The 13,626-nt window shown below is 50.3% G+C and overlaps 1 protein-coding gene across 3 annotated transcripts; it reads left to right on the forward strand.

Annotated features, from left to right (window-relative positions):
* Positions 1-898: 898 nt before the first annotated feature.
* LOC119096776 (transmembrane protein 256 homolog) lies at positions 899-9,188 on the forward strand. 3 transcript variants are annotated; one of them, XM_037219700.1, is made up of 5 exons: positions 1,431-1,724; positions 2,910-2,964; positions 3,883-4,003; positions 7,649-7,831; positions 8,231-9,188. In XM_037219700.1, the coding sequence occupies exons 3-5, from the start codon at positions 3,890-3,892 to the stop codon at positions 8,453-8,455; spliced, it is 522 nt and encodes a 173-aa protein (XP_037075595.1). In that variant the 5' UTR covers positions 1,431-1,724; positions 2,910-2,964; positions 3,883-3,889; the 3' UTR covers positions 8,456-9,188. The 3 variants fall into 3 exon arrangements, with proteins under 3 accessions (XP_037075593.1, XP_037075595.1, XP_037075594.1); XM_037219698.1 differs by lacking the exons at positions 1,431-1,724; positions 2,910-2,964 and adding an exon at positions 899-1,200; XM_037219699.1 differs by lacking the exon at positions 1,431-1,724 and having other exon boundaries at positions 2,334-2,964.
* Positions 9,189-13,626: the final 4,438 nt, after the last annotated feature.

Below are 13,626 nucleotides of genomic sequence, written 5' to 3' on the forward strand. Positions count from 1 at the left end.
CTCCACTGACCACCAACCGACTGACCTTGCTGCGTTCTAGGAGCAACTCGCAATCAACTGAGAAGTGCGATCCCAGAATGCTGGAGATTTTCCACTCCCATCGAACGAAAAGAAATTCGTGAGAATCACCTCCTAACAGCCCCATTTCCTCCGTTGAGCCTTGGGCTACAGGTCTGCGTTATTTGGCATCTATGAGTACTAAACTCCACCATTTTTATCACCCATCCGTACTAAATACCGGTCCCCTCTTAGTTACCCTTCGTACTAAATGTGGTTACGAATGTATTGCTCTGGTAATAAGGCGTACTGGTCCGAGATTTGGCGCTCAGTGCGCCCAGGATATTAAAACTGCATCGGTATACAAATTTTCAAGCCTATTTGAGAAGTCCGTTGAACCCCGAATGTGGAGCTGAATCTGAATGTGAATGTAGTGCCAACTTGGCGACCGTAACTATTCGCCCGTTCTGATAGTTCCATAAAAACATTAAAAATACTCTGGGGTCCAGAGAAAATTCAAAGACTTAAGCTTCACGTCTTTTGCTGATGATACCCAGTCGACTACGGTCGCGTTCAGCCAAGGGAAAACTTTTCAACGAATGGTGATCTCTCCGGTATTCACCAGCGGAGACTTGCCATGTATACTAGGCCGGTTCATAAATTATCCCCCAGATTAATCGCCCATACACCATCCACAGCCAACGGTCATAGATATGCATAGTGAAAACAGTCTCTTTGTCTCGACCATGCTATGAAAATTATCCGCGATTCTCCCTCGGTACGGAAAATTATCTGGGATAATTTTCCCTGACAGCACTGCCGAACGCCATTCCGGATTTTTTTCTCAACATTCCGAATAATTTTCCGAGATTATCTGCCGGCCGAACGCGCCCTTAAACTCCCAGGTCTATCTTGAGATAGTTTGTCAGGAACTATCTCTAGCTATTTGGAAACGCATATGCGTCTAAAAATACCATGACGTCATAAACTTGCGACGACAGTTGATAGCATTATGAGCAGATTTCCCAATTTGATTTTTCGGTAGCCAATTGCTCAGCTCATTTGGTGCGAAAGAGGATGTGGTGGATGAGTTAAAACGTCATGTTTTGACATAAGCAGAGATTGACAAAGGTGGCGGCGGTGCTTGGCTGGCGCTTCACGGAGGTTGGGTTGCTGGTCGTGGTGTGTGTGTTTGAGCTGCAGGTGTGTATTTCCAATTGATTTATTAGGGTGCCCCGATTAACAGTCATTTTTTGTTTACTGACAACTATGTGAGTGCTACTTAGGTGTTTATTGCTTGCTGCTATAGCTCAGTGTCCAATAAAGCTGTTAAAGCAATACAAATCCAGTGTTAACTAGTCTGCTGATGTGACTAGCACTGCAAGAAAGGAGGGGGGGGGGGGGGGGGGGGGGTCGGAGGATCAGCTGCCTATCTGCAAGCAGGCATGGGGTTTGCAATTGTATGTTTTTGCCAACATTCCCCTCTGAAGAATTAGGAGGCCCTTTCTTCCTAGTTAAAGGCATTGTAGCTACCTAAGGAGTGTCAAATTCTGGCCAAAGACTGAGGAGACCTGTATAGCTGGGCTAGGGACCAATGAATGAGGCTCAGAAGGCCTTTTTCAGTATCAAGGGACTCATGCTCTGTATCCTGAGATGACCTTTATGAATAGGGTAATCAGTGCTCTAGATAAGGAGGACTGGATCCTGAGGTCACCTTTATAAGTAAGGTAACCATTTCTCTAGGTAAGGAAGGCCAATGTTGTGTTAGTGATGTCCCTTTGCTGACTCAGGAAGCCACCATCAGATATCAGGAAGCCCCTTTTGTTAAGAAGATGGTGTAGGTATGCATTGGTACCTATTGTTAGAAAAAAGATAATTGTACATCATTCATTGTATTTAAAGCAGAACATATCATAAATAATCATGAACGGGCAGATTCATGCTCCTACCTTCAAATTTTAATAACTATGATAGCAAAGTCCCTAGCGCCGCACACACCCCACTGCCTTGACTCCCCAGCTCTGCTTGTGCATTATCATTGTGTAGTTGTAATATTTCTGCTTATCAAGAACCATAAAAAATGTACAGGGCCAAGGTAACAGTAATAATGCAATGAAAAATGTTTCTTATCATGTGTAGGTACATATGTGAAACAGACAAGCCAGAATAGTCCAGAACATATCCTGAACTAGCCTAACCTAGCCTAACCCAACCTAGCTTAACTGAACTTAACATAGCCTAACCTAACTTAGCCAAACCTAGCCTAGCCTAACCTAACCTAACAACTTAGCCTAAACCCAGCCCTATCCCCTTCAACCCAGTGTCCCATTGACATCCATGTTTCATGCCATATATATGTACTATTAAGAAGTTTTGTTTAGCCACCATATTCTCATTTTGCTTTTCATTCCTACCCAAAAACATCATGTTTGCCCACCATGTCAACCAATCTACAAACAATATGGGAGACTGCTTGGATGCCCGAGAAACATTTCATTTCATTCCTATAACCTTGGCCCCATAATTTTTATGGTTCTTGATGTGCAGTAATGTTGTGATCATGCATAGCAATGGTGCCAGGGTCCAGGTTGCTGCATGCTTGCAATGCTTGGATGTTCATTATTGTAGTTGTGTAAGTTTCAAGGTAATAGTTAAGGTGACCTGTTTTGTGATTAATTATGATACGTTCTGCCTTAAAAACAACAATTGATGTACAATGCCCTTTTTAAGATGAGGTAGCAATGTGTACCCTGACCGAGAAGACATCTATATTCAGGAGGCCCCTTTCATGTTTTCATGTATTGGATGACTGTGGTTGAGGATCAGGATGTCCTGTTTGGGAAAGGAGAAAGACCCCTTGGTTGGATAATTAGGACCTGTTTGTGAATCACACACACTCTGTTCTGGACTAGGATGCCAGTCTGCATGTCAGGAGGCTAATTCTTGGAACAGGAGGCCCTGTTTTAGGTTAGTGATATCCTTCACTGGTATATTAGAAGGCCTCAATTCTAGGTTTTTTAACTGCAAACATTCATTTACTTTGATATGATGTGTGATAGAATGTTTGATAACAGTTTTATGCATGCATCGTGCATTGTTTTTGTGCATTTTTCAGTTTTTTTAGGTATATACTCCTTGTATAATTCTGTGCATGTAAAACTGTGTAAACACAACTGTGCATGTACACCTTGAAAAACAGAGGGTACTCTTTTTAGAAAAGAGTGGATTGGTGGAAGTTTGAACCAGTGTGTCACCTATTAGATCATGTGATGTGAGGCTAGCACATTTATACCTGCTTTGTAAATGCAGTGTCACAGAGAACTGAACATCTGAGTGAAGGTGCAATGTTTTCCCAAAGCCAGGAAGCATTCTAAAAATGTGGCTGAACCTTTTGTCAATGAGAGGAACTTAAGCTTAAGGATAACATTTCATTGAATTTGTGTGATAGATGACAACTACATACACACACACACACATCTTTTCATGGAATAAAATGTTTCAACCTTTCATAGAATTTATTGCACTATCAATTTGACTGATGAATATCTTCTAAACATCGCAAAACATACCTGGGAAAGGAAAGTGAAAAAATCATAAATTTCATAGTCAGCAGGGGATCCCAATGCAAGAAATGTCTTAAGGATCTCCATCCCCCACATGTAATGTAATTTGTGGATGGCCCATGTCAAGCTGAACATTTTGTTGTACCTCTCTCAATCTCCTTCATGAAAATTTCCCCTTGGCAGGCTGCAACCTTATGAAATTATGTTGGAAGAAATGTGTTTCAACATTAAGTTTTGGTATGTCAATTTAGTGCTCCTGTGATTTGTGTAATATCAATAGGTAGAACTTCCAGCCCAGCTGTTCATGAGGTCTCCTCTGCAGTGTACTGATGGACACTGTAGCTGACACTGCACACTGGCTGATGGTAGACAACCCCATCTCCAAGACGGTGTGGTCTGCAGTCTCCCAGGCAGCTGGATATACATCTCATTGCATCAGACAGGTGTGACCCACAAGCTGTCATGTGATGTGTATCTGCCAACTGTTGACATTTTTCAAGCCATTACATATAGTATCAGCCATTGATTGTCTCCCACAACTGTTGTACTGCTGCTCACAAGATCTGTGTTATGGCACCTGTACCACCTCCCGCCATTAATGCTGCTTTCACATCATTCTCATTTAAAGGAGCTCGGTCGTCACACAGTCAAGAATTGTTCAAACTTGTTTTCTGCAACATTCTTACTGTGACCAACATCTGACCAAAACATTTCTGTTGATTGCAACACTGTCCACATTTTCCCAGCTGCAAGTTTCTGCGAATTCATCGATCTTTGTCGGTGAAAGCTGCTTAGCTTAACCTGACCGTAGCCGTACAGGTTCAAGTAGTGCCATCGAGAATTGGCGCGGAAAGCCACATCAATGTGGCTGTCCCACCAATTACATTTCATTTCACATTACCCGGATTGAGTGTGGAAGATCGGAATCAGCTACATCACGCGCTCCATGTGTTTTACATCACATTGGTCAAACCAGCCTTGTGACAAACTGGCTATCCTGTGGGTTTTATAATCGTGCGCGACTGGACCGCCATCTGTTGGATTATCATGAAAGCTACATCGCTACAGGGTTGATTTTCGATATCGGTTTCCAAAGGTGTCTTGTCTCTGGATCCAGTAGGTTAATTTCTTGCATAAGCTGCATGATAGCAACCGGCAACTCTTGCATCTGTTATCGGCTCCTGTCCCAGAAGAAAACGAGGATGCGTTAAACACAACGTGAGACGCGGACCGGCGACGGCACAATACAGTTACCAACGGGGACGAGCCAGGTAAAGGCTGACGGATCTCGCTCGTCGGTTGGAAGTAACGGAATGCCACAAGCGTCACAGGAATCAGAGGTAGTATCGGATTAACGTAACTATTCTTGTCTTTACGACCGCCATTCCGTTTCATCCCAGGGACTGGAGAGACATGTTGGGTTTCATCAGTGACATTTATTGCAGGTCAACACGCAGAATGCGACCTTGAACTTTTCGTTTGTCCGTCCAGTTGATACATTCAGTCCCTAGCCGCTGGGATGATCATTGTGTGATTCCTGTCATCGCATCTGACATGGCGCCCGTGACCCCTGGCCTCACCGAAGGCCATGTATGTGTGGCGCCTGATCTCATATCGGATCTGTTCATGCCCCTGACTTCACCTCTGATCTGTTTATGCGACCCCTGACCTCACTGATGATCCCGTCCATGTGACCCATGACCTCACCGCTAATCCTGTCCATGTGACCCCTGACCTCGCCACTGACCCTGTCCATGTAACACCTGACCCGCCCGTGCGGTGTCTTAAACTGGGGTGTTTCTTGGTGTTTTGGGCTCAAAGGCATTTTTTCTTCACAAATATACACCGGACAGAATGTAAAAAATTGTTCTCTGTGAGCGACGTCAGATGGAGGCAAGCTGCTCCTGCAACTTCGACAGCATCGCGCGCCACACCACGACTGAACGAGGTATACTGCTTGAGGGTTACAGCCGAATCTCTCTACATATCACACATAATCTTTCCTTGCAATGCATTCAGTGTCCACGTCTGTTGCTGCTCACCAGCACATGTTTAACTCACCTACCATCCAACGACACCAACGCGCTCATACACCGGGCCCGAGCCCGTACCCAAAACAACAACAGCGTCTGTTGACGGACCAGGGAGAAGCGTAGAGAGTATCTCGTATACGGCACGGTTCAACGGTTCTGAATTGCACGTAGAAATCATTGTAATACAATAAAAATTGATTCGGAACTATATGATGTCACACTTCCTTGTACCTCTAAAGATAAGGTGAATTAGTTGTATATTTTAACACTTTTTAAGCTTTATTGGAAACTATCAAAAACGGGTATTGTATAGAACGTATAATGGTGACGTCAAACATCATCCCAAACACTCGCTCGGTCACGCGGAAAACCTGGGCTCTGCGAGTCTCCGGCTCTTGGGGAGGATTTAGCATTGGGGAAAAGATATATTCTCCACCAAGAGATCCGAGTTGAATACGTGATGAAAATGCGTAACAGGGTCATGGAACAAAAGCATGGAGTTTTTTCTATCGATCTACAGAGCGTCGCCACAGAATCATGATCTGAGTATAAGGCTAAAGCACGGCTTCTTGTTCTCCATTGAACTGAACTTTTACTGGTGTATTTACATGATTGTTTACGTGCTTTGAGATCTACCTTTTGTTCAGTCGAGTTTTGCCAACCAATTTTTTTTGCAAAATCAATACGGTCCTAAAAAGCAATACAAAACTGATAAATAACCTACAGCGGCTCTGTCGTTGAAGACTGCTAATGCGTGTGCGCCATTTATGTAGCCTACCGACCTTGTTTTGGAGGAGCCGCGCGAGGAGCAGTGATAGCGCGACTGGTTGGTAGTGTAGGTAAAGGCGATATGTAAGTCAAGCTCGGTGTCATACACTGAGAATAGTATTGTACCAGACTCAACGCCGGTGAGTAGATGTAGTGATGTAACCTTGTGCGACTGGATTGCTTTGTGAGGATGAAATAATTCCTCCGCCCCTGCCGCGTTGACCTCCGAGCCCCGACCACGCAGTATCCTGACGTCCCAGGTGATGTAGTTTTGTGCATAACTTTGGTGGAACGGGTGAGTAGAGAAATCTGTTATCCCCAAGAATGGTGCAAACCATGTTCCCTCTGATTTTGATCAGGTTTTTTTCTTCTCAAAGTTGGGGAGGGGACGGCATCCTATCCAGCTAAATAGGGAACTACACACTTGTTCCCAAATTAAGTACATCTAGGTCAGTAAAAACCTAGGCGGGTATCACATTGTCCCAAAGTCCTCTGGGTGAGAAAGCTTGTACCTGGGGTAGGATGTAGCTGCACTAACTACAATGCCCCAAATGCTCCTAATTATGTTATGGCTTGCATGGCATTTCAATCATAAACTTAGCATCATTTGCTCCGGGGAATGGTGCAACAGGTGCACAACATTTTAGGCATCTGCTTCTATCAGCCTTTATTGGGACTGACACCTTTACGCTAGAATTGCCGATATCAACAACGCTCCATCAGCTCCATAGCTTAAAAAATGCAGTAGGTGCAAGCGAACACTTAGGAAGGAAGCACTTACTTAGGACGCTAGAAAGTTTAAGAATTGCAAGCAGCCAATTTCTAATGGTCTTTGGCAATCACTGAGACCAGCTAGAGCATGGTGTTTACTGTCATTTGCTGCCAAAGAACGTCCTTTAGTGCCAGCTGTGAATGCAGCGCAAATTCACTTGGGTTATTTGTTATCACTACAAGCCGTGATACATTTTAATACTTTTGTTCTCTCCCCTAAGAGCCAAAACCAAATTTCAGATACTGCGCCCGTGTAACACCTAACCTGCCCGTGTGACACCTGACCTGGCCGTGTGACACCTAACCTGCCCGTGTAACACCTAACCAGCCCGTGTAACGCATAACCTGCCCGTGTGACACCTGACCTGCCCGTGTAACACCTAACCTGCCCGTGTGACACCTGACCTGCCCGTGTGATACCTGACCTGCCCGTGGGACGCCTGACCTGCCCGTGTGACACCTTACCCGCCCGTGTGACACCTGACCTCACCGGTTTCGCTGCCCATGTGCCGGTAGAACCGCGGCGGCTCCACCGTACCGGAGATGCGTTACCAGGCGCCACCGGTCCGGTGGCTGCTCTCCCCCGCCGGCCAGACGGCGGTGCGCCTGGCCGGCCTGTCGGGCGCCTCGGCCGTCGCGCTGGGTGCTTACGGCGCTCACAAGCTGCGTGCCGGCGACCCGAACCCGGAGCTGGTGCAGGTGCGGCACGGCGTGTCCGCCCGCGGCGACTCGGTCAGGTGACGCCTCGGACGGAGGACGCCGGTAGGGCTGATCAGGCGTGCCGGACAGAGCCCGCGCTGCTGGTGTTCGGCGCTGGTGCTTGTGCTGGCGTGCGCTCGGTGATGTCCCTGCCATCCGTCCTATAAGAGTCATTGCAATAGCTAGCAGTTTCTCATTTTACTCGCGAAGGAGCATCCGTTCAAACATTATGGTCTGTGGTGGTTATACACATGCTTTGCATTGGTACAAATATGCATTGCCTCACTTACGTTGCCCGTCCCACGTTCATGAAATAGGTCTTTGTGCGCGGTTTTGCTGCTGTTCGTCTGCGCCGCCTGCCGGCGATGCTTCAGCGGTGCCGTGTCTGCGCTGCCGCAGGTGTTCGAGACGGCCAACCGCTACCACATGCTGCACTCGCTGGCGCTGCTGGGCGCGCCGCTGTGTCGGCGGCCCGGTCTGGTCGCCGCCCTGCTGGCCTCAGGCACCCTGGTGTTCAGCGGAAGCTGCTACTATTACGCGCTCACCGGCGACAAGTCGGTGCGGCGGGTCACGCCGTACGGAGGCATGCTGCTCATCGCCGGCTGGCTGGCTATGGCACTCTGAGCGGCCGCCGCTCTCGGGCGCGGCCGGAGCGTGCTCCGGGCCGCTCTCGGGCGCTACCGGAGCGCGCTCCGGACCGCTCCGGCGGCGCTCCGAGCGTGGTCATCGGACCAGACGGGAGCTCCCGGGAGACCGACGCTGTGTGCTGGCAGTCGGATGGGGAGTGGGCGCGGCGGCCAGGTGAGAGTGTGGTGGGGGTAGTGATGCTTGCACGACGCTGGTGGGCGGGCCGCGGCTCTGTGTCTGTTTCGGCCACAGCCGGGGGTCGGCCGGCTGTGGTCGCAGTCCAGGAAACCCTCTGATCAAGTACGTCAATCGAGTGGGCTTGCCTGATGCTACCTATCGGTGTACTGGGGCATCGTGCTGCTGCGTTGCGACGGCGGCTCGTACTATCGTTTTCCTGAACCTTCGCTTGCCGTGGAAAGTACGCCTGTGATTATAAGAGCGTGGGTCGCTGCGTTCGGGTGTCCACTCCGTTCGTGATGGGGATCAAGTGTAGCGTTGACTGCTGCGCCAGCCTCGTGCGGTTCGACGGCCCGACATATAGACACGTGACGGGCGCCGAGGCTGTGTGCTGACTGTTTATCGCAGCGCGACCTCGGGGTGCTTGAAGGTGACGATTTTGGCGATGAATTGTCATGTTTGCCAGCTTGGCATTTTTGTACGAATGTCTTCAAGCGACCTGCCCGTGCCAAGCGCCCACGCACGAGAGGTGGAAATACACGCTGATATTCGGGCCTTTTTTCCTTGCCGCCTGACGGTGTTTTGCAGCCAGCATGCCGACGCTCCGCAGTCATCCCTGTCATTGGCGCCTTACAGCGCGCTCGCCATTTCCGGCCACGCAACTCCGGTCCAGGAGGGCGTAGCCGAAGGCCTTGCTGCGGCCGCCTTAGAGGGCGCGCGCTGCGAACGTGTCTGACTGCGCCCGGGGTACCCAAGCCCACCACTGTTGTCCGGTTCACGGGGTACCCGGGCCCGTCACTCTAGTCTGGGTCATGGGATACGGGGTACCCAAACCCGCCACTATGGTCTGGGTAAAATGATACCCGAGCCCGCCACTCTGGTCCAGATCAGAGTGTTTCATACAGTGGGGTGTTCCTTCGCAACTGATCGGTAAGATCCATGTCGGCATGCATTCGCAGTATCTTAGCAGAAGATATCACTCGCCCAGCTGCCAAAGTTCTTCTCTTTATACATCGTATCGTGCGTAGGCCATGTCTATGCGGCTTTAACGCGTGGTGTGAAAAGTTAGTATAATAGTACAGCGAAATAGGTGCAACCCACGACTCCCAGTTTCGTAAGGCTGCCGCCAGTTTTGTAACGTCTGCGAGACGGCATAAGTGACGTTTATAGTTCTGGTGCGTTTCCGAGCATCCAGATGCGTTCAGGCCCACGCATCGGTAATGTCGGTAGGGTCAAAACTCCCAGAAATCGCCAAAAGACCGAGATGGAACATGTCCTCTTGGAAAATTCGATGACGCTGTTTTGGGCAGTATTACGACAAATATGGTAAATGCTAGAGGCGGTCATTGGCCCAGAAAATGCCCACTGGCCATGAATAACCGAATGAGATGCGACACCGCTCTGATTGGGGGCTCTACGTCTCTGGCCGCGAAATCGTCCCCGACGAATTCAGAGTGTTGCGGCACAGCATACCGCGCAGGGAGCGACCTGGCTCGACTGCCGGCCATCAAGCCGAGGGTGCACCACAGCGGCACGGCACGGCGTGTCAGGGCAGCACACGCGACAGCTCCGTGATCGCCAGATGACCCGGATACCTATCACCTATGGTGAGGTGATGGTCGCCTGGTTCGGTTTGGAGGCATGCTACCTCGGCGTGTTGATCCCTCCCGGGATGTTTTGATCCGGTCATCCCGGGACCTCGTGTGCCAAGCAGCTGTGTTTTCCGACCAAAGACATCGAGTTAGTTCCGAACAGTTGTCTGGTTTCCCTTCTGCGATTGGGATGTACCACTAACGGACACATTGGATGGGGACAAGCCAAACGTCGGCGTGGCTAGGACATCCTTAAAAGAGCGTCGACACGTTAAGCGGCTGTGCCGTTTGAAATAGGGGAATATGAGATGAAAACAAAAGAAGACAAAATAACGCTTTGGAACTGATGTGCAATAAAGCTCGAACGTTACCCCTTAGGAGACGTCGACATTAGCAAAGCACACACATTCAGCTCAAATGTTCAGCAGCTCTGGCATTTCACAAGTGAATTGTAATTGCATAATGCTGAACTGCCGACCTGTTTCGTCGACCGCCGAATTGCTGACTGCTGACCCCATCCCTCGCCTCAGTGGGCCGCCTGATAAGTCTGTCACCTCTAGGGACACGGCATGATTTGTTGTGCCCCCCCCCCCCCCCCCGACCCAATGCGTCCTCTCCCGCCGCCCTGCCTCGCCCTGCATGCCCTGGACACGCTCCGTGACCACGTGACCCACAAGCGGCCGGCCGACACGCGTCACGTGACGGCACCAGGCGCTGCTGGGTGTCGCGGTGTCACGCCACCCTGCGAGTTACCTGCCACCGGCCGGGGCGCCACGAACGCAGAGCCTGGCGGACACAGCGGCACGTGCCGCAGCTGAGGCGGGGCTCGCGCCAGTGCCGACTGGTCTGTTGTCACCGAGTCGCACTTCACATGTGATCGGCTATTCAAATTGGCATGCAGATGGAGAAATTGCAATAATGTGTGCACCTGCAAATATTAAGGGAGAGTCATTTCAAGAGTTTCTCGATTGCGTAAAATGACTTTCAAGTTGATGTCTGATGTCAAGCTGATGTCGATTACTAAGCGCATAAACGCCGATCATTTCTTCACGAACACGGACATGTTGTAAAAATGTTTTGATAGGTTCCTTACAGCATTTCACTCCAGCAATGATTGATTCATGCTGCTGCAGCTCACGTAGTTGTGAAGGAGCTGTTGTCAGAAAACAGGATATGAAATACCAATTGCAGGAAAAGTCAGAACATGTGCGCATTCATAGATCGACCGCGTACTCAAGGGCACGCTCCGAGCCGATCTAAAAATTATCACGTGCTCTGACTGTTTGAACAGAACAGACTGTCAACCCCATACGACCTAGTCCCAGATGACATCACCTCAGACATTCGCGGAGATCACGTGCTCGGACTGTTTGAACCAGAACAGACTGTCAACCCCATACGACCTAGTCCCAGATGACATCACCTCAGACATTCGCGGAGATCACGTGCTCTGACTGTTTGAACAGAACAGACTGTCAACCCCATAAGACCTAGTCCCAGATGACATCACCTCAGACATTCGCGGAGATCACGTGCTCTGACTGTTTGAACAGAACAGACTGTCAACCCCATACGACCTAGTCCCAGATGACATCACCTCAGACATTCGCGGAGAGTGGGCGAATCCCCCCCCCCCCCCGCCCCTAGCAGCTGATCAAGAGAGCCGACTGTCGATCAGATGTAGCCCTCGTCCGGACATAGGCGTAACGAAGAGGTGTGGGGTGAGGGGGGGAGGGGCGAGGGCCCTTCCCTTCAACCCGCATTTTTCGTTTTTCATCGCATGTGGCTCCTGATAGAGGGCTTAGACGCGATCTCGCAGATACCCCTGCTTTCAGAGACTCCCGGGTGCGCCGCTTGGTGCTGGCAAGTCACCGGCAGTTGTGCCCGGACGGACATTCGGATCGGGTGGGGCTCAGTGGCACTGGTCCAGCCCTGCCCTGCACGGCATTCAGATGGCTCAGGCTGCCGTGACGAGGGCGGCGTCGCTAACATGAATATGGCAGGCATGCCATAGCAAGCATGGACGTGATAGGAAGGCGTGACGAGGGCGCGTGACGGGTGGGTTCAGTGGAGGAATGCGCATTATGGTCTTCAAGCATTCGTGGAGAAAACGCCAAGCGGCCAAATTTAACACCTGCCGCATGTCACGTGCCTGGTGCGTCGGCCCCGCCGCCCCGTCGGGCGGTCCTCATTGATGCTGTTTATGCCGGCGGCAACACCACGGCGCCGGAGCGAATTCCTGAACGCGCACAGCCCGTGCGGCGGCCTCGGCTTTGGCTACGTCACCGGTGCGGACTCCCCGGTCGGGCTCAGGCGTGACGGCTGGCAGGGTGTGGGCGGTGCGGTGAGAACGAGCGGCCGCTTTCGCGAGACGGCGGCTCCGCGGCTCCCGTGTTATAATTAGCCCCAGGTCACCGGCTGGCCCGCTCCGTGGGCAAGATGAGAGCACACCGCCCGGTCGTCAGCGATAGCTCTGGCCGTGTCGTTAGGCCCGCTGAGGCAGTGTGGTCCCTGTGGCATTCATGCCGGTCACAGTGAGTGTGGGCAACATAGAGAAAAAAATATTGGGTGGTCTGACGGCACCGAGAGCCCACAGAGGTCTCATTGAGAGGAGCCTGGATTCCTGGATTTTGAGAGGAGCTTCTTCGATTCCAGTTTGACCACCTCAATCATGATTCGTCTTGCCGTATCTCATACAGGTGGATTACACCCTTAGATATCATGGGCATGGCGCCCGCTGAGTTTGGGCGGAGGCACTGGCAGGGCTGGTAAAAGTGTACTTTTGTCGCCGACCAGATTTTGGAGGAAAATGGTCGCCAGTAGAGTAGTGCGATAGCAGATGACAAAATGGTCATTAAGTCCATGCCCAGTGGCGTCATCAGTAATCAGCCTATCATCGAAAGTTTCTTTCATCACTGCAATTTTCAATATAATGTAGATACCCGAAAGGTTCAGTCATACACTGGCCTTGAACAAATGTCAGGATAAGTGCTACTGCTAGGAAAGCAGATGCACCCGTCCTAGACTAATGAGATAGCCCAACCACAACAAGAGTTTTCTTCCACCCTCGGGACTTGCCGGGACCTCACATTTAAACTCGATCTACGGCTGCATTTGCTTTCCTCGACCGCAAAAAAACAGCGAAGGACCTCGATAACCAGGGCAACAGAATGTGTGGCAGATTCCGAACCAGTAGCAAGCGTCAGTGGGAATGATGTCAAATACGGGGCCTCCACGAGGCCATGCCCCCTTATGAAAATCATGTCTGTTCCTCGAGCCTCACCTCAACCGTCATCAAAGCATACACCTTAGGCATATTCCAAGCCCACGACATGTTTTGACTGGTGGGTGCCTCTCGCTGTACCCCAACAACTGCATCAAAATTTGTCGATAACTTCA

Source organism: Pollicipes pollicipes, unplaced genomic scaffold (assembly GCF_011947565.3).
Source record: "Pollicipes pollicipes isolate AB1234 unplaced genomic scaffold, Ppol_2.1 Scaffold_4295;HRSCAF=5057_pilon_pilon_pilon, whole genome shotgun sequence".
Lineage (NCBI taxonomy): Eukaryota > Metazoa > Arthropoda > Thecostraca > Pollicipedomorpha > Pollicipedidae > Pollicipes > Pollicipes pollicipes.